Source organism: Neopelma chrysocephalum, unplaced genomic scaffold (assembly GCF_003984885.1).
Source record: "Neopelma chrysocephalum unplaced genomic scaffold, ASM398488v2 Primary Assembly neopelma1_84, whole genome shotgun sequence".
Taxonomy (NCBI): domain Eukaryota; kingdom Metazoa; phylum Chordata; class Aves; order Passeriformes; family Pipridae; genus Neopelma; species Neopelma chrysocephalum.
In genome coordinates this window covers 9,585,324-9,605,623 of record NW_020897746.1, presented here as the reverse complement: position 1 = coordinate 9,605,623, position 20,300 = coordinate 9,585,324, and the positions used below count along the sequence as shown (strand labels likewise).

General features: G+C 58.0%; 1 protein-coding gene across 2 annotated transcripts; it reads right to left on the bottom strand.

Annotated features, from left to right (window-relative positions):
* Window positions 1-302: 302 nt before the first annotated feature.
* ARSG (arylsulfatase G) lies at window positions 303-20,300 on the bottom strand. 2 transcript variants are annotated; one of them, XM_027691332.1, is made up of 12 exons: window positions 20,080-20,300; window positions 17,043-17,790; window positions 16,545-16,732; window positions 15,671-15,718; window positions 15,480-15,591; window positions 15,098-15,238; window positions 12,686-12,879; window positions 11,994-12,074; window positions 8,810-8,918; window positions 4,908-5,028; window positions 1,521-1,611; window positions 303-1,265 (listed from the first exon to the last, which is right to left on the bottom strand). In XM_027691332.1, the coding sequence occupies exons 2-12, from the start codon at window positions 17,237-17,239 to the stop codon at window positions 937-939; spliced, it is 1,611 nt and encodes a 536-aa protein (XP_027547133.1). In that variant the 5' UTR covers window positions 17,240-17,790; window positions 20,080-20,300; the 3' UTR covers window positions 303-936. The 2 variants fall into 2 exon arrangements, with proteins under 2 accessions (XP_027547133.1, XP_027547134.1); XM_027691333.1 differs by having other exon boundaries at window positions 304-1,265; window positions 15,098-15,235.

The following is a 20,300-nucleotide window of genomic DNA, read 5'->3' as shown; positions in this document are numbered from 1 at the left end:
ACCTGGCCAAGTCTGCACAAGTTCACTTAGGCTCGGCCAAAAAAGGATCTGGGTGTGTAAATCAGAATCCAAAATTGTTTCAGAAAACCCTCACTCAGCTGCTGAGAAATCCCAGTGGTTTCTTAAGTTTCAGTTGCACCTTCATTTCTGCCTTTGCATCTCCCCAGGCCTTTGCACCTGCCCAGAAATGGCCCTGTGAGAATTGTTTCACCCCACCTGTGCCCCTGGCATCACCTCTTCCCCCACACCTTCCCAGAAAAAGCCTTTCCCAAACACTGGGACTCGGGTGTGTGTCACAGCACAGTCCCTGAGCTCTGCCGTGCAGGACAAGCTGAGCATCCTGCCCACATGGAGAGCAGCTCTCAGGGACAGCCCAGGACCCCTGTCCTTCCACAGACAGTTGGGTCTTACCATGGGGTAAGACTAACAAACCTCACCAGGCAGCTGGTGGGGCAGCTGCTCCATTTCCCAGAGCACTCACCTCGTGCCAGCCGGGAATTTTCTCTCTGCAGCCACAGACTTCCAGGTTCTCAGCAGCAGAAGGGATGTTTGCTCAGAGGCCCCGTCCTCCCCTGCCCTGTGCTCCCACCAGACGCTCCTGTAACTCCCATTTTAGAGGGAAAGCCAAGCATATTTCCCAGAGGAATTCTCTCCCAAAGCCAGCTCTCACAGAAGGTAGTTTTAATCCAAGACCTGGCTCTTTCCCAGCTAAAGAGCCCTACAAAAAGCCCTCCCACGTGCCCAGAGCCAGCAAGGTACTGCAGTGCCCTGCTCTGCACCAAAGGGGACCCTCTGTGTGCTGCCCCAGAGCCACAACCAACTCACCTCCCTTGCTTCCTACACGGAGCAAAGGTGACCCAGCCTCCAGCCTGGAGCCAGCACATCCCATCCACAGACACCACACTCGGGAAAGGAGCATCCTGAGCAATTATTTGCTTAGAGGCAAAGCCGTGTTGTTCTCCTCTCCGTGGGAAGGTCCAGCGTGGCTGCGTGAGCCCCGTGGCACCGGCAGGCCACGTGGTGGGCATTGCAGCAGGGAATCACGGCTGGATCCTTGGAATAATCTGCAACCGAGACGTTGTCGGCTGCAACGTCCTCCAGAGCTTGGGTGTAAGCCCTGCTGATCATGGGCAGCACTGCCTGGTACTCCCTGGATGCCACGTCCAAAGGCTCCTGCTCCTGGATGTCGCGGTCCAGGTTGAAAATGAGGGGTGGTTGGTGATGCTCGGCCGGCCCAGTGCTCCCATCGCAAGCCATCGCCCCTCCTAGGGAGGAAATGAGGGAAAAACCCTGGAGTTATGGGCTGCCCAGGGATCACCTCTGTGTTCCTCACAGCCCAGGCCCACCCTGTCCCAGCTCTTAGTCCAAGAGTGTTTCTGGGGCCAACAACCCCGGGCTGCAGAGCTGAGTTGGCTCTTGCTTGAATTAACCTGAGTTGGTTTCCACCTGTATCTGCAGGGATCCAAGAATTCCAGAAGTTTTTTTCCCAGACTTTAGGATCTCTGGAAGGGACACGGTACCTGTGGTGTAAAAGGCCTTGTACTGAGCCAGCCTCAGCGCCTCGATCTCGCCGACCTTCCCAGCTGCCCCACTGTTGGGGTGGAGCAGAACCTGAAGGAAGGACAAAAAAGTGCCTGTCAGAACATGGCAGGGAAAACCTGCTCCACCTGTGCACCCATTTACAGCCACCATTCAGCCCCTGGACTGAGCAACCAACAGAGTTTTGATTGCTGAAGGGTGGGATGGTGGCAGAAGGACCCAAGGAAACACCATCATCTCCCTTTGCCTTCCTGGTTCTGCAGGATCCTCTGAATTTACCTCCCCAGACCAATTCTATGTCAAGGAATGATCACGAAGGTGCAGAGGCTTTCAGCAGAGCAGGACAGAATATCACAGGATCATAGTTTGGGTTGGAAGGGACCTTAAAGACCATCTAGTTCCAACCTCCTGCCTTGGGCAGGGACACCTTCCACTAGCCCAGGTTGCCCCAAGCCCCATCCAACCTGGCCTGGGACATTTCCAGGGATGGAGCAGCCACAGTTTCTCTGAGCAACCTGTGCCAGGGCCTCCCCACCCTCCCAGGGAAGAATTCCTTCCTAACATCTAACCTAAATCTCCCCTCTTTTCAGGTAAAACCATTCCCCCTTGTCCTACCACTGGATGCCTGTGTAATATTTGAGAGTCGGGTGCTGTGTGTCACCCACTCCGTGGGTGCTCCAAGGGAGCCAAATCCCTGCCCAGAGCCAGGAGCCAGCCCCAAGAGCTGAGGGTGAGCTCATGCAGAGGCCACACGGGAAGGTGAGGTGCTGGAACATCATCCCGTGTCCGTCTCCGCCGCTGACTCACCCCGCTGTGCGAGGGCTCCCTTCCCTGACAACAGCACAGGGAACGGGCTGAGAAGGAAGGGAAGGAGGGAAGGGTGGGTCGAATCTCTCCCCCCCCCCCCAGTATTTGGGACACTTGATCCACACAGGACAGCTGCTCTGGCACACGGGAGCGAGGAGACAAGTGAGCTGGACGGTCCAGCAGCTCCTCCGCTCAGATCAGATCTGCCACGGAGCCAACGGCTTCACTGAGGGATGAGTCACTTGAGGTTTCCTCCCTGGGATTCGAGTTTAAAAGTGATTCAAGAAATTTCCACTGCGCTAAAAAATTAGAAACATCTGCTGGAGTTGTAGGCAGCTGTGGTGCCAAGTTTAGTAACAGCACTCACAGCTGATGAGCGTGGCAATGCCTCAGCAGGTGCCCGGCACAGAGCACCCAGATGTCCATCCCACACTGCCCAGCACAGAGCATTCCAGCCCCCCTGGGCACCCAGAGATGCCCATCCTGTGCTGCCTGGTCTGGATGTGGCCACTATCTTCAGGGCCCAGCTGGTACCTCATCCAAGAAATGCCAGGATTCAGGGTAGGGGGTGATTTCTGAATGCTCTCAGTTTCCTTTATTGCCCTCCATTGCAAGGGAAATTTAAAAAAAATAAATCACCTTTTGGAACTTGGTTTAATATTTATGTTTTAGGGGAAAAAATAGAAGGGTGTAAAGTGGAAGAGGTGGTGCAGTGTGAGCTGCTGCAAGGAGAAACCTCTGCAGCAGAGTCCCCTTCTGCTGACACTCCCCGGTCAGGATAAAACAGCTCCAAAGCAGGAATCAGCAAATATTCAAGGCCCCGTGAAGCCAAAAATGGGAACTGAACCAATTAATCTGCCTCCAGCTTTAAAGCTTTGCCTACACCTTTAGCAGCACAGCTGGGATACTGCCAGCCCCGTGTAAGGGCACTCAAACCTCCCTTCCTACCAACAACCACATTCCTAAACCTCTTAAAACCCCTCACTAAGGAAATCTGTTATAATTTGCTGCATAATTAAGGAGCTTGTTTCGATTGAGCCCTTTCAAGAAACATTCCCAGCTCTGGAACTCTTCCATTAAGCTGTGACTTTGTTGTTATAATAAATAAAAAACTAGAAAAGGGGGAGTGGGAAGCCTTTTCTCCCTAGAAAACCCGTTGCCTGAACTCGGTGCAGTTGTGCATCCCTCTCCCATTCAGCCTTGACACCCAGCAAACCACTGCTCCCAGCAAACCATTGCTCCCAGCAAACCATCATTCCCAATAAACCATCACTCTCAGCATGCCACCACTCCCAGCAAACTATTGCTCCCAGTAAACCATCACTTCCAGCAAACCATTGCTGCCAGCAAACCATCATTCCCAGCAAACCATTGCTGCCAGCAAACCATCATTCCCAGTAAATCCACCACTCCCAGCAAACCATCATTCCCAGTAAACCAGCACTCCCAGCAAACCAGCACTCCCAGCAAACCATTGCTGCCAGCAAACCATCATTCCCAGTAAAACCACCACTTCCAGCAAACCATCATTCCCAGTAAACCAGCACTCCCAGTAAACCAGCACTCCCAGCAAACCACCAGTCCCCCCCTCCCAGCACTGCACGTGCAGAGGAGGGTTAATCCCAAGGAACGCAGCAGAGCACGTTGGCCACATCCCATCCGCTTCCCTGCTTCATCTCCCAGTTCAGCAGAGGGTTCCATAAATACAAAGCAAATACCAAACCCCTGATGGACACAGAAAGCAAATCCAAGATCCCGCTGGGAGCTGGCTCACGGTGCTCACAGGAGGGTGGACTTTAAAAGCAAAATCAGGATTTATCCATGGGACTGCTATTAAAGCCGCTTTTTTTTTTTCTTTCCTTATCTTTTGGTTCTGCAAAAAATCTCGTGGAACTCTGAGACAAACGTGTGGCCATCCTGCTTGTCCTGCAAACTGTGTTTTTTGGGCTTAGAGGAGCTGGCAGCAGCTGGTTGTATGGACAGAGTTGTGGGATATGGGGTGGGTTGCCCCGATGGAACATGGTAACAACGGGCACCTTCCCCAGCCATGGAGCTGGGAGAAGGAGAGCTTCCTTCCATCTTCACCTGGCATGATAAATAAAGGGATACAACCAGGTTTGAGCCCCTGGGATCTTTTCTTCCCCACACTGATGTACCTTTTGTGATTAGGAAGCAGACACACCATGCAGAGCACCACGGGCTGCCACAGGCCTGAGCATCCCCAGGATGGTGTCCCTGGGATGGGGGCACAGCCCTGTGGCACACAGGAAGGTGCCAAGCTGCAGGCACAGGCGTTTCTATTCATAATCCCAGATTCATGAGTGAGACACAAAGCAGTCTTCATTAACCCAAAGCCCTTTCACCCTGATATCCCAAGCCCAGCCTGGTGCAGCACCCGGTCAACTCCAGCTGCCCTCCTCCTCCTCCAGGTCAGGGGGTGACGCTCCTGTGGGTCCACACATCACCAGCTCCGAGCCTTTTTCCACCCCCTACTTACCTGGTTTAGTTCAGGGACCTGCTGTCAGGGGTGGGGTGTCACTGAGGGGGTGGCTCTGCCTTACCTTGTGCCCCTCATCCGACCACCCAAAGAGAACTGGGGACACATCCAAGCCATCAAAGCGCCTGTTCGGGGGCAGCGCCGCCCCAGCCAGGGCCACCAGCGTGGGGAAGATGTCCAGGGTGCTGGGGAAAGAGGTGGCTGCCATCAGTGCAAGGAGCAAGAATCCCTGGAGGGTCCCTCCCACCCCAACCCGTGCCCCCCCGCCGCCCCTCGAAAGTGCCTTGCGGGGGGGGGCAGTTGCTTCCCAGCACCCACCCCAAAAACCGAAAAGGTTAAACCCGGCTTCCAGCGGCGGCTCAGGCCCTGGCAAGCCCCAGCTTCACGTGTCTCCCACTCCCAGCCGGCTGCTCGCCAGGAGCTGCGGGTTCAGCCAGGATGTGCCTCCCCCCGCGCCCGCGGGGCAGGGGCACGGCGGGGCAGCCCCTCCTGAGCCCCCCGGGCACGGGGCAAGGCAGCGGGTCGCCCCGCGGAGAAAGTGCAAGCACAGGGAGTATTCACGCCAGCAACAGCACATCCCGTCTCGCCCCTGGAAAATGCGGTCTTGGCTTTTGCGGGACCGCCAGGATGAAACACGAGCGCGGGGCTGCTCCGCAAATCCCACCCGACCCCGACGGCGCTCCCACCGACAGCCCCCCTGCGCCTGCAGGGGCCTCAGACACAACCACTCGGGGCTCCCCCGGTGTGGAGGGACACGGGGAAGGTGACCCACAGTCTCCCTGGCTCCGTGGGGACGCATAGAGGGACAGTCACTGCCTCCCCACCTGCTGCCTGTGGCTCAAAGCAGAGCCTGGCCGTGGCAATTCCCCACCTTCCAGCACATCCCTGTCGTGTGGAGGTCTCCTGGGGGCACCAGGAGAGTGCCACGGTCCTGCCATGGCTGTCCTGCCCCTACTACGATCCTGTCCCCGTGTGTCTCCTGCCCAGAGCTGATGGCAGCCGAGTGGAGAAAAAAGAGCCCTGGGCTTAACGGCCCCCGGTTCTCCCATTCAACAAGTTTTAATTTAGCTGCTAAGAGACGGAGAGAACAAATAAGAACAAACACTGCTGCGAGGCAGCCCCGGCCGGCACACTCACGGAGCCGGGAGGCGCCCAAAGAAATCCTGGCTCCTCACTGCATCCCTGCAGCACCTCGCTGGGGTCACACCAGGTCCCCCCAGAATGGCAGCTCACCTGGGCAGCGTGCCCCGGGTCCCGTGGGTGCTCAGCACCCTCAGGATCTGGCCCCCAGCACGGTACATGTGGATGCTTCCAGGGCTGGACCAAGCAGCCCTAACGCAGCAGATGGGACCTCTGGAAATTGTCATCTCGTGGGGCAGGAGGACAATGTGACTGAGGACAGAAGCAGTTGAAGATCCCCCCCAACTCATAGGTAAATGTAACCCAAAGAAAAAGGCAAGAAAATGTAGGATTTTGGTCAAAGTTGACATCAAAGCAAAGGCACATCCCAGAAGCCAAGGTGAGGAAGCCGTGCTTAAGGGAAAGTGAAAGCCAACCCCTGTCCTGGCCAAGAGAGGTTTAACAAATAAAGTCACCCCAGCACCCTGCTGCTGCCTGAACACCGGGGAAAAGGGCCCAGGGATCAGCAGCTCCCTGCCTGTGCCCCACAGGGCAGAGCTGTGCGGGGTGATGGACATCCCAACATCCCGGGCAGGATGTGCTGGGAGCACTGCCCTGCCACGGTGATGAACATCCTGGCATCCTGGGCACGATGTGGCAGGGAAGGCTGCCCTGCCCGGAGATGAGGGGGTGCAGGCAGCTGCAGGCAGCTGAACCAGCTCTCCTTGCACGCTGCCAGCTCGCCCAGCCCGCCCGGCCCCACGCCGCTGGCACAGCCAGGATGGTGCAATCTGCTTCTTCACCACCCTCCTGACCTACTTCTTCCGTGCCCTACTTTGGGCTGGGGCAGGGAAGGGCAGAGGCACAGCGGGTGGCTCTGACAATTAAACGTAATTAAGAAAAGCCGACGAAGCAGTTTTTCTGCAGAAACCGGCGTGCAGGTGCAGGTCTGTGGCGGTGCCTCAGCATCGCCCTGCTGGCTCCAGCTTCCCCTGCCCCTGGGCACACTCACCTCGCTCACCTCCCTGCTCCCTGCTCCAGGGAGGACATGGAGCCAAGAGGTCCTGCCCAGTCCTGGCAGGCTCTTTGCCCAGGTGGCAAAGGCTGTCAGTGCTTCCGTAACCCCAGGGGCAGAGGAGGCTCATGTGGATGGACAACTCCTGCCCCTGCCCAGCCCCCAGTCTTCCTGGGGATCCCACCAGGCAGAGGTCCCTCTGGGTGTGCAGAGGGCTCCCAGCCAGGCCTGTGCACAGGTTTCATTCCCTCCCCAGCTTTTTGGTCTTCCCCATCAACTGGGGGAATTTCAGCTTCCCTATTGCACATGCTGATCTTTGGGGGATGTCCCCAAGGGTGACTCTGAGTGCAGAGAAAAGCCACCTGTCCTGACACACTGTGAGCACCAAGAAACTCCTGCTCTCCACATCTCTCCACATCCCTCCACATCCCTCCACATCCCTCCATGTCCCTCCACTTTCCCTGTCCATGAGCTCAGGCCATGGCTGGGACCAGAGTGGTGAGACCTTCCTGAGCTTGACCCATTGCTCGTGTCCCCCAGGCTGGCTCTGTGCTGCCTCCTGAAGAGGGAGTGCCTCATCCCACACAGCTGGGCACGGCCCCTTGGCAATGCCAGGCTGTGCTGGAGGGACCCTGGGTGTGCTCTGACTCCTGGGGAGCTGCAGAGTTGCTTTCCAAGCAGTGCAGCACAGCCCCTGCCTCTGCTGGATTTCCAGCTGTCCCCACCTGCCAGACCGGAGCTGGGAAATGCAGGAGGTAAGATCTGGAGGAAAAAACCTGGGCTTGAGAATTCCAGGGCTTGGAGGCAGGGCTGGAAGGGAGGCTGGTGGGACAGGGGGATGGGGACAGGCACTGACCCTGCCCTGGCTGCCTGAGCAGGCAGGAGTTGGCAGCTCTGCCCCACGTCCTGTGGAGGGGAAAGGTTTGGAGGTGAATCCATGGGGTGCTACGTGTGCCCCATCCCCTCTGCCAGACACCCGTGACTCAGCTTATGGCTCAAACCTTCCCGTGCCTGCAAAAATCCAGCTCCCAGAGCTGCCCTCGGGCCATGTAAGGAGTGAGTGGTTCCAGCTTATCTCACAGACCTCAGAAACACCCAACACCTCCCCAGGGCCCACCAGCCAGGACCTGCTTCCAGCAGCTGGGGTGTTCTTTCCCAATGCCCAGCCACGCCCTGGCCCCACCGCCCTGACCTCCACCATGCTGTGCTCCAGGGATGAAAGGAGATGGGGCATCCCAACACAACTGCTGGAAAAGGAGGGATGCAAGGAGAGGCGCAAGTCCCACATGGAGGGGTGCAGTTGCTGCCTGCAGAGGTGCAGTATTGCTGCAGTAAGGAACCCCCCATGCCACCCTCCCCGGGGAGCCGAGGCATGGGGGCAGCAGCCCTTCCCCTCTGCTCCCGCCGGATCCCGGCCCGGCCGCATCCTGCAGGGATTGCCAAGCACCATCTCCCCGGCCAGCCTTTCCCACAACCGCACCCTCCTCCACATAAAGCCATTCACAAACCACAAAGCCTGAGCCCTGCTCCTTGGTGGGGAGAGAGAACATCGTCATCTTTTAATTATCGGGAGGCCCTCGGCCACCGCGGCCAGGAGGCACACGGAGCCCGGTGGCTGCTCACGCCAACCCACCAGCCTCACAAAAAGCCCTTTCAAACTCCTCTTTGCTGAAGCATTAAGTCTTGGGAGAGGACAAAAGTACAGTCTGGCACGAGGCACGGAATAACCAGTGCAGGCAGCTGCTGCTGCCAAAACCCAGGTGGTGACCTGGGGATGGTGGGTCCTCCCAAATAGGGTGGAGGGGCTGCCCCGCTCCCCGACGGGCTCTTACCTGAGCAGAGCACGGCTCGTGCGCTTGGCAGGGACGTGGCCAGGCCAGTACACCACTGCTGGCACACGGTGCCCTCCTTCCCAGGTCGTTTGCTTTGCTGAGCTCCCGCCTGCAAGAGAACAGGGCAGTGCTCAGCACCCTGCTGAGATGGGAAACCTCCTGACCCCGGAGTTTCCCTGGCAAAGGAACCGTTCAGAGGCAGAGGCGGCGTTAATTGCCCCAAAAGGAGGGTGATTTTGCTGGAGAGGATCTGGGTCAGGGGAGGGAGAAGAATTACAAGAGTTTTTCAAAGAAATAGGGAAAGGGAAAAAAAAAAAGGGGGCTCAGTTTGGCACTGCTTTGTGTTTCTCCAGCGAGTGATGAGAAATGCAGCTGCTGCCAGAGCTGTCGCATTTCCATCCACTTTTGATGTCAGGTGAGAAAATGGAGCAGGCAGGAAATGTAGGAATTTGTTCCAGGGACTGCTGCCCTCAGCGAGGTACAGCACTGACAGCCCCTCCTCCCCCCCGCCTGCTGGAAACCTGCCTCATTAAAAATACCATCCTGCTAATAACCCTCCTGTCAGCTAATGAACCTGATCCATCGTTTCCCTGACAGCACCCAAAGCACCCTTGCTCTGCCCTTGGGTTTGAGATGCTCTGCATGGCATGGGGAAGCTGCCCAGTCCCTTCCTCCACCTGGAGTGCTGCACACAGGGACGGGGGTGCTGAGCACCAAAACGCAAGGACTGAGCATCCAAACGGGTGGAAGTGTGTTGGAGAGCCTCTCTCTGCCTTGGCTGTAGCCCAAAGTGCCCCAGGCAGCTGAGGCGGGGGAAGGGGCTGGGAATGGGGCAAACAGAAAAATCCCAACGCGATTCACCGAGCAAACTTCCCAGGAGCAGCCTTTGTCCCGCGCCTTTCAGCGTGCACATGGCAACGGCGCTCGCCCAAAGCCATTTCCTCCGGGCACAGCCAAGAGAGGCACGGCCACCCCGCGCTCCTCCGAGCCCCTGTGCCGGTCCCCAGCCCAGCCCAGCCTCTCCAGGAGTCACTCCCTGATCCGACAGGCTGATCCACGCTCCCAAGCAATGCTGAGGTACCCACAGGGACACACAGGGCATGGATGCTGTGCTAGTTCTAGTTTCTGACCCTGCTGCCCATTCTGCTGGCACATCCTCAATCTCTCTCACTCCCCACCTAAACTTTTGGTGTTTCCCCCCCAGAGGACATCTCCTTGGGGCCTCCACAGTGGGACACAGCCGGCACTGGGATCTCTTGTGGCTACTGGAAACATAACAGTGCTTCTAACACACATCATGTATGGCTAAAGTGAGGTGCCTCCCCTGCCCTCAGACACCCCAGGAAACCACAGCAATTACAGCAATTAATATCAATCCCCATCTCTGCACACATATTAAATAACTCGTCCTCCTGGATGCATTTCCACAGTTTTTCCATGCATGGTCAGGGGGCTCTGGCAGGACAGCAGAGTGGGGGAATCCCCTCCAGCCACCCCAGTGCCTGTGGCTGGTCAGGACATTGGAGCAGCCCATGAATGAGCTCACGTTAACACTTTTGGGCAGTAAATGGGGTTGAAACACCCAAACCCAACCAGGGAATTTTTCCCCAGGGTGGGGATGATGCAGCCTTGCTGCTGTGGGGACTTTCCGGGCTTTCCAGGAAAGCTGAACTGTGCATTCCCGTGGTGGGATGAAAACCTTGGTCCCACCACACACAGCAGGTCCTCAGCACAGGGACACCAGTCTGGAGGCTCCCAAACCTGTCTCAAAACATGCCCAGCATCACATCCCCAAAATGTGTATCTCTATCCCAGTATCCCCCCTTGCTGGGCTCTTGACCACAGGGTGGGAAACAAGTTTTTGGGGTGGGCTGAGGGCTGTGGGAAGCTCCCCAGCCAGAGAAAGGGGTAGCACATATGGATATGCTGCTTTCTCTCAGTGAGGACCAACTCCAGTTACCACCTGATATCAATGGAAAACACCCCTGGAATTTGGGTTGGAGCCTAAAAGGAAACACCAAGCTACGTGAAACACGGAAAGCTCGGAGCAGCCTGTTCTCCCTTGCCCTCCCCACTCCTCAGGGGCTTTTCTGTGCCGGGAGATGATTCCCTCGGGATGGGACGGCCGAGCATCCCACCCCAGCAGCACCCAGGGGCGGGTGTTTGTGGTGCCAGCCCCGCCGGCAGCAGCCCCGTAACGCCGGGCTGGCTTTCCAAACATCCGTGCGACAGCCAGCCGAGGGATTTCCGAAGTCATCCTTCCAGCCGGTGTTTACAGCCAGCTCGGAGTGCCCTGCCAGCCCGACCTCCTCCCCAGCCTCGGCCACGGCCAGGATCCGGGTGTTTTCCCAGGGCGGCGAGGGGCTGGAAAAGGGGCCGTGTTTTCCTCGCCCTGTTCCCGAACGCCCGCACTGCCTGTACCATCTGCTCAAGAGCAACCCGGGGCCGTCAGCAGGGTTTGTTTACTAGAAAATTAAGGTTACGGATTTCACTCCCGGGGCCAGCCGGAGGAGGAGGAAGGGCTCTGGGAATGGGGATGGGAACAGGCGAGCCAGCCCGCCGGCAGCGCTTGCCCAGGGAAGTGGCCACGGTCGCATGGCCTGGGTGTCAGGAAGCGGGGGAGGGATGAGGCGCTCCCGCCCCGCTGACCCCGGGCAATGGGGGGAAGGACCGAGCCTGGCACGTTACGCTGCGTAACACAAGCAGAAGTGGGAAACGCCTGACTCATGAATGTTTTCTGGCCGAAATAAACCCACCGAGCAGATGGCTTGGCCGGAAAAGGAGGAAAGATGGGAAAAAAAAAAAAGAAATAAAAAACACCCCAAGAAAACGGCGGAGAGAAAGAAAAGCAAAGTCCCCGGGGCGTGGGGAGGGTGCCGGGCGGGATGGGGCTGGGGGCTACAAGACCCTACTGGAGCTGATGGCAACATCCAGTCCCCAAACCAGCACCAGTCACCTCAAGTTCTGGGGTAACAGGGACCTCAGACCCCCACCCTCCCAGCGGCAGTTTTAGGGGAAAACTTGACTGTTCTGGGGTGTGTTCAAGCCTAGGGCAGCAGCCAGGGAAAGGTTGGGGGTGAAATGCTGCCCATGTCCCCCTCAATGGGCAATGAAGGGATTTGTGGAGCACCCCCCCTGCACCCCTGGGGACTGGCAGACCCCCCTCCCAACTCTGCCAGGTTACCTCGCTGCCTCTGCCAGGCCCCCACGAACGGCCCCAGGCGTCCTGCCAGCTCACACTTCTGTGCCCAGGGGCCATTGTCACCTGCAAGAGAAAGAACTGTCTCCATGAGTGACACCAGGACCAGAGGGTGGGAGGGGACACCTCCACAGTGGGGCGGTGGGCAAGGACAAGTGACCCTTCCATCCCTCCTTCCCATCCCTGTGATGCCTCCCCACACGGGGAAGAGCAGCAGGATGACTGATTTTGATTTCTAACAGTTTGTTTCCAAGGGATGAGTCCTGGGTGAGGGGGGGGGGGGGGGAAGGGGAGCGGCTGCCACCACCTTCGGGCGCTAATGAGCGGCGGCGAGGTTCCTGTCGTCAGGAGCAAGACATCCTCATTAGGGAGGCTGCTCAGAGAGAGCGGATTTGGGCTTCTTAATGAGTGAGGATTTGTGGCTTAATTAGGCGCGGCCCCGCCTGTTCAGCCCCGCGGCTGAAGGGGGGTGGCAGGGCGGGCACCCCGCGGAGTGGCCGCGGCACCCTGGGACCCCAATCACTGCGAGGGGACTGCTCCCCATCCGCGGAGCAGCGGGACCATCGAGGGCAGGGCACAAACACAGGTCCTGCCCCCCGACCCACCTCCACGCCGGGGCTGGTGCGGGGCAGTCCCCAGTGTCACCCCCAGCCCCGCAGCCGCTTCTCCTGCCGTACCTGTGAACCACAGCAGCGTGTTGCCCTTCCCGTGGCTGTCGGCCACCTCCTTTATCCGTCCCACCAGGGCATCCATCTCGCTCAGGGAGGCTCCGTAGATGCCCCTGCCCGAGGTGGGGCCCGGCTGGGGGTCCCACAGCGGGACGTGCATGTGGGCCAGAGCCAGGTAGAGGAAGAAGGGGCGTCCACTCTCGCTGCACAGGAGAGAGAAGGAGAGTGTTCAGCCTTCAGGGCAAGGCAGTGGCAGGAGGTCATTGGGGTGGTGGCACTGCCAAGCCTGGGGACACAGACCGGTGGCCCTTCCACAGCTCCTGGGAGAAAAACACCCTATGTGCATTCAGCTGGCTGTAAACCCTTGTAGGGGGGGATGCTTGGCCTCTGCTCCTGCTTAAACCTCTCCCCGTGGCCCCTCTCATTGTCAACTGTCCTCCTGTTTGGGACAGACTCGCCCCTTCCTCCATCTCCAGTGGCCAAACACCCTGCGCTGGTGCATCCCAGGCACCCACCCACTCCCCTCCTCTCCTTCAGGGGCCCATTTTGGCCCTTTGTTCCCCTCTCCAGCAAGTGCCTGGAGATCTGACAGTGACGTGGGCAGAGGATGAGCCACAGCAGGACACCCACACCGACCCCAGGCATGGCCTTGGCACTGCTGAGCAGCCCCGGACAGGGAGCGCGGCACGTTCGCCCGCTGCGCGCTGCCCCAGTGCCTGCTCGCTCCTAAATCATCAGAGGACATGTCCTGTTTGCTTGTTTACAGCTATATTTATCTCCTCCAACGAGTCCTGCTCTTCCTCAGGGACCTCTGAGGGGAAGGGTGGGATGGCCAGCGGCGGGGAGGGGCCGGATCCCGGGGACGTGTCCCAGCCCGCGCACGCGCCCGGCTCCGGCCGCCCCATCGCTGCCTCCAGAAAGCTTTCAGGGCCCCTCTGACGTGTGTTTCGGCACTTCCTTCCTTTTCCCTGTCACCTGGGATGGAAAATGAGTAAAACCCATCCCACCTGGAGCTGCCCCATCCTGCCCCATGGCACTGGTGCCCTGCAAAAGGCTGTGCCCAGCCCCTTCCAAAAGCCATGAGAGACGTTTTCCCACGGGATGCCAGAGACCCTGGAGCAGGGAAAGCCGCTTCCCCCCGGCTCGCATTCCGTCACTCCAGCATCCAGATGAACTCATGGCTGCGGTGTTCAGCTGAACATCCCACTTGCTTATCACAAGGACACCTCAGAATTGTCCCAGATGGAGATAACTGAGGACAGGAGTCCCTGACTTTTGCTCCCATGCTCACTGTGCTCGAGCAGTCCCATGTCTCCCCGTCACAAATTGCTCAACCTTGACACGACTGGTTAAAAAAACACCGAGATGGCAAATCCGGTGTTCTTTTGTTGCCCTGTAATGAATGAGTCAGGCAGGGGAAAACTGGAATAAGCCATCAAAGGGAAGGAGAGAAAAGGCAGGCACCTGCTTAATCCTGTTCTCCGTGAACGCAGATAACCCCAGAACACTTCTGGGAGTTTAGAGGTTTTTCCTATTAACCCAGAGCTCACACACTTGGTTTCACAGCCAAACAGCATCCCGGCAGCCCAGAGGGCTTGGACAGGAGGGGGGATTGCTGCTGTCCCACAGCCCAGAGCCTGAGTACCCTCAGCATCCTGACCACTATAGATATTGTGCAACAAAACCACACCCAGATTTATAAGGAGCCATTTCCCACAGGCTGCTCCCTGCCCAGCCTTTTGTTCATCCCCATCACACAAACCTAACCCCCAGGACCCCACTACTGTGGCCCTTCTGTGGGTCTGTGCTATCCCTGGATGCAGACATGGGATGGGCTGGGACTCAGCTGCCCGGCAGCGCTTCCTCTCCTCGCACTGCAGGGAGGCATTTTGCAAAGTCACAGCTCGTAATCCGCCAATAATGGGGATTAAAGTTACACAACCCATCCCCAGGGCTCGGCCGTCATTTGGAGGAGCCACTTTGCTCCTGAGGGACGAGCACACCTGGGCACCTCGTGTCCTGTGAGCCCGGGGGAGGCAGAGCTTGAAGCCCAGGGATCTTGGAGTGCTTTATCCTCAAAATAGATCGAACCCCTCACACAGGGCAGGTTCAAACCCCTCTGGGTGCTGTTCTGGTCCCACTGCCAGAGCTGCCGTGGGCACCCATTTCAGCACCTCTCCCACACCCCTGCCAGCACCTCATATCCAGGGAGGCACCTTCACTGCCCCGCTGCCACTGCAGAGATGGAGGGATGGAGGACGGATGGAAGGAGGAGAGAGGGATGACAACATTTCCCTCCCTCCGATTCCCACTAGCCAGAACCCTGCTGTACATTTCCCCCTAAGGAAGGAGGCACAGCCCAGCTCAAATGCTTTGACCTTCCTCATAAATGGTGGTTTTAAAACCACCGTGTCCCCTCACCTTGCCCGTCGGATGAACCGCGCCGCCTCCTCCGCGTAGCGCGTGGTCAGGCTGCCGAGGGCCACGGGCTGCTGGACGATGGTGACGTTCTCAAAGAGAGGAAGAGCGACCTCGGTGTAACAGTCCTTCCTCGCCACCCTGCTGGGAAGAGTCACCAAACACTTGTACACGGAGAGGGGACCGGTGTGGTAGCAGGCACGGAGCCTGGCGGTTTTCCTGGCCTTCCCAACCTGCACCCTGCTGTGGGGTGCACAGGGGCGAAACTGGGCACATGGAGTATGAGTGGAGGTGGCCACAGCAAAGGGCAGCTCTCGGGGCTGGGGACACTGATGCAAACATCCACCCCCCTGTGCCAGCACCCGAATCCCTCACGGCCCCGTACCTGGCGGCCGCGCTGTGCCGCGGGCAGGGCGGGCAGGGTGGCAGGTTGTACCCAGGGGTGTCCGTGCAGCCCATGTCGTGGCTGTAGGGGATCCCAAAGTAGTAGTCGAAGCCTGAGAGGCGAGAGAGAGTGTCAGCAGGGTCAAGGTGACCACAGGGCCCTCGGCTCGTCCCCGCTGGCACAGCCCTTACCGCGGGAGTTGGGGTGATGGCGGCCGCGGTGTCCCAGGTGCCACTTGCCTGCGTGGAAGCCACAGAACATCATTTCAGAGGTTTACACAGCTACAGCCACCACCAGCCATCACCCACGAGGTGCCCGCAGCGCTGGGGGCTTTAATCTTGCTACAAGAAAGGCTCCTTGTTTGTGCTGGCCGCGTTTCCAGAATGCCGTCTATTTTTGCAGAAACCCAGAAAAAATGCATAAGGTATCTCATGCCTGTGCAAAGCGAGTGTTTCCAGCCTTAAAAGGCTCTTTCATGTGTTTGTGTTCTGAGCCGACGGCTTTCTAACCCCCCCCCAAACAGCCAGCTTCACCCTCTGACCTTCCAGCACGCGCTTGCTCCCACCGAATGCACTGATCCAAGAGGGAGAACTCCAAAAGCTGTGGGGCTATGGTGAAACCGAGGGATTTTCTGCACCAGCAGGAGCTGCAGGTGCAAAGGGCTTGTGCTGGCTGGGGGGACCCACGGTGACAGAAAGGTGCCCAAAGTCACAGGGCCAGCAGCACCGACCGTGGCGTGGGATGCAGGATGGCAGAGCTGCCGAGCACAGTCGTGTTTGCTCAGGAAAACCCAGCACATTCCTTGTGAGGTGAAGCAATTAGAGCTTAAATGGAGAAGTCTGGACTTTCAGGCAGCATCGAAAAGGAAGATTTTAATCTTGGGATTACGTAATCCAAGGGAGATGTGTGAAATCCCTCTCATGTGATCCTTTAGACTCTCCTTTCACTGCCAGCGCTCCACTTAAGTACCTGCAGCCACCTCCCTGCAAGGGATGGACACAGGAGGCTTTGCCACCCCTTGTCACCTCCCCACCCCAGCTGCCCCCATGGCATTTTGGGCATTACCTATAGCCCCTGTGCTGTACCCAGCCTCCTGCAGCACCTCAGCCAGGGTCGTCTCATTCAGGGGGAGGCCGCCGACCGACGTGATGGCGAAGTTGTGGGTGACCCCGTTGCGCACCCCGAGGCGCCCCGTGAGCAGCGAGGCGCGGGAGGGGGAGCAAGTGGATGCGGCTGAGTGGAAATCCACGAACCTGGAAGGTTAAAGGACCCTTTGCTCACAAGGCCCTGCACGCTCCAACACTGCCCCATCCCTCCCTGTTCCCCTGCATGCGTCCCCTTCTGCCCCAGGGATGAGGGTTGGGAGTGGGGGATGAAGCTCGCAGGTCTCACAGGGATGGATGGACCTGCACCCCAAGGTACTGGTCTCTGGCAGCCCTCCCCGTGCACCCAAACCCACATCCATTAAATCCCTGCTGGTCCCGTGGGAGTGAATTCCCCTTTGTTGCAGGACAGAGCAACCAGGGATGCTAGGAGAGGGCAGGGAAGGGGGACAGACATTACCTTGTCCCTTCAGCAGCCAACTGATCCAAGTGCGGGGTCTCCTTGGTCTCTGCCCAGTTGGCCCCGAGGTCCCCCCAGCCCACATCATCTGCCAGGATGACGATGAAGTTGGGCTGCCCATACACCCCACGGGGAGCCCAGAGTCCCACCAGCACCACGGTGAGCACCAGCACTGCCCGTGGGGACGGGGTCCCCATGGTGACACACGTCCCCTCCCACCCACACTGCGGCACTGGCGGCTTCGTCTTCCCCAGACTCCCTCCCCTGTGTCCCTGTGGATCCAGCTGAGCTCTCCACAGGCCCTTGCAGTGATTCCAATGTCCCCTCCTCAGCTGGTCCCGTGGGGCCGGGGGTCTGGGTTTGCTCCCTTGGCTGCCGACCGAGCTGCGACACCTCCTCCGTCTTTCACACCCAAGCACAGCTGATATTCCCGAAATCGGCGCCAGCAAAGGTGTTATTCTTAGAAGTCAAAAACACCCTTTGAAGTCACCGTCACCCTATTTATATCTCTCCTTCCTTCCTGGTAAATATCTAATTAGACACCAAACCAAAGTGGTATTTTCCCCTCCAGGAGCGGCTTGATCTGCGGCGGTGGCTCCTCTCCCCTCACTGCAGCCCAGAGGGGTGTTTGTGTCCAACAAACGGCTCCTTCCCTGAAGACTGAGCCCCTCAGCCTGGCCTTCAGGTGGAGAAACAACTGCTGGGGCTGTGTCAGTCCATCCTTCTCCTCGCACGGCTATAGCACCCCCTGTGCAAGAGAAACCAGCCGCAGTCAGGACGTGCCCAGCGCTCCTGCACCCCGGCCCGGGGCAGGACGCCTTCTCCACATGCCGAGGCTCTGCCTTTGAAGTTGTATTTTTTGCTGCCTGGCTCACGATGGCTCAGCTGGAAAGGGCTGGGAATAACGAGGGCCCCTTTCCCACATCCATGGCTGGGGCTGGGATGGTTTCCCGTGTGCCGGCCGTCACTGCTCCCTCCCGCCCTGCCAAGGGCTGTCTCCTGAGCACTGCAGGGTGCACAGCACCACAGTGGGGGACGTGTAGGGCACTGCCTTCATTTGTGACAACTGATAAGTGTCTGAAGCTCATTTTCCAAATTTAGTTCTGCTCCTGCTGCCCCACTGCTGCCAGTGGACCAGAGCAGGCAGTGCAGCCCAGCTGCCAGAGGGAGGGATGCAGGAATCCAGACAAACCCAGAGGCAACAAACCTCAGGAATACCCAGGCTTACAGGATTAAGCACATCTGGCTGCTTAGGGCAGGATTTGGCCTCCAGTGGTGGAGAGGTTCAAGGATAAACCCCCCAAAGACCGATGGCAGAGATGGAGCTGTGCAACACGACCCCTTGAGCACAAAGTTATGGCCAAGGGGAGATGAAGTTGCAGAGATCTGCCAAAACCCCACTGAGTCCTGTGCCAGGAGCTCTGCACCAGCCCGTGGGGATGGTGTGGGGACCTGTGACTGGGTTGGGGACAACCAGGACCCAGCTGAGGCCAGCACTGCAGCAGCTGTCCCCAGTTGGTACCAGCAACCTTGGGAAAGGAACGTGCCATGAAGGATGCAGCTCCCATGGGATGGTCAACACAGCCAAGCAGGACAACATCCCTTAAGACAAACCATGAGGGTGAGTAGAGAAGGGAATACTGGGAAACAAAAGAGAAGGCGACAAGAGGAGGCAGGAGAGGGAACAGGATGAGCCCCATCTGTAGGCTAAGAGGTTTGAGGCTTGCAAAGCAAATAATTCCCAGGTTTTGCTGTTCATATCTTTAAAAGCTTTGGGCTGTCTCTCGGATCAGCAGCTCCAGGGCTGTCAGTGTAGCACTGAAGTGATCAGGGATGTGACTCCATTCATAATTCATAGCTCATAGTGTTAATTTATGAAGCCTGGAGGCTCTTGGTACATCAGCTAATGGGGGTGGGATGTGGTGGGTTGGGGGGCTGAGCCATGGGAGAGGCTGCCCAGCCCTGCCCCAACAAAGCCCATGAGCCCAGCTCCTGTTCTGCACCCTCCTGCAACCCCACAGCTTGTCCCTCCTGCTCCAAGAATCAAGATTAGGTATCTGGACATGTTTGATGGTACTAAATCGCTTTTGTTTTCAAAAAAAAAAATTCCCTTTACAATTTCTGTGGAAAGTCACTGGGACTTCTTCATAGATGGGCACCTGAAGGGAGCAGCCCTGCTTTGGTCCAACACCCCCTGCCCAGGGCCTGAGACCAGCTGGGCCAAGGACAGCACAGAATTGAGCCACCAACTCCATAGGAACATCACAGACTAACCTGGGCATGGCCAGGGTGAGCCCAGCCCCATCTCTGCACCAAACCCCTCAAAGCATCCTCCATGCAGCACCATCCTGGACCCCATCCCACTCATGAGGGGTGGCCCTGCATCCCACAATGTGCACCTGCAGCCACCTGGAAAAGCTGAACAAACTCCAAGGGAGCCAAGCCCATGTCCACCCACAAACCTCCATCCCTTCCCTTTACTTTGGGGAGGGATGCCAGGGCTAACAATTTTCAAAGGACAGTCTCTTCTCCCTAAATTACAGGGCAAGTCATCCAGGGCTGAAATTTATGCATTAGCATCAGACAAAACATCTTGATCCCTGATGCTCGGAGGCCGTTTGAAGGAGAGGTGGAACCGTCCACATCCAGACCACATCCCAACCCTGGCAGGGCAGGAGGCCACCCCTTGGCATCAAATCCATTGCCCTCTCCTCCAAGCCCTTTGGCAGGGTCTCCTCTCTGACCCTTTTTGGTTGGAATTCCCAGCTGAGCCTAGGCTGTGCCAGCTCTGCCCCCGTGCTGTGCAGTCCCCCACTGGTGCCCAGGTGGATGCAGGAACTTCCCTGGGATAAGCCCTGGTGCCCGTTCACTGCCACACCAGGACCTGCAGCATCTCTGTCCCACTCCAGCTTTGCTACAGCCAGACCCACCCAGAGCTGAAGGACCAACTTTTAGCTATTTTTGCAAAAAAACAATGACTCAGAAGAGATTCCCCCGGGCTGACTACGGCGTGAACGCGGCTGTGGAGGCACCTCACCTCATGCCAAGCAGGAAATACTGCACAGGTGGTTACAGCTGGATGAGCCACCTGGGAGGAATCACTCCAAGGATCTAAGGCCTCGGGATAAGCGGCATAAGCACCGTGCTGGGCATCGCTCTGAGTGGACGGGGTGCACCTGGGCGTCACAGCGCGCACCTTGTCCCAGGGGAGGATTAAACAAATAAGTAAAAGAGTGTTTTGCAAGCCAGACGAGGCGG

Coding starts and splice junctions, on each gene's coding strand:
- ARSG (XM_027691332.1), bottom strand. CDS start 17,239: ATGGGGACCCCGTCCCCACGGGCAGTGCTGGTGCTCACCGTGGTGCTG. Junction 15,719..16,544: donor GTACAGCACAGGGGCTATAG/GTAATGCCCAAA, acceptor GCTTCCACGCAG/GCAAGTGGCACCTGGGACAC. Junction 15,239..15,479: donor CGGCACAGCGCGGCCGCCAG/GTACGGGGCCGT, acceptor GACTCTTCCCAG/CAGGGTGGCGAGGAAGGACT.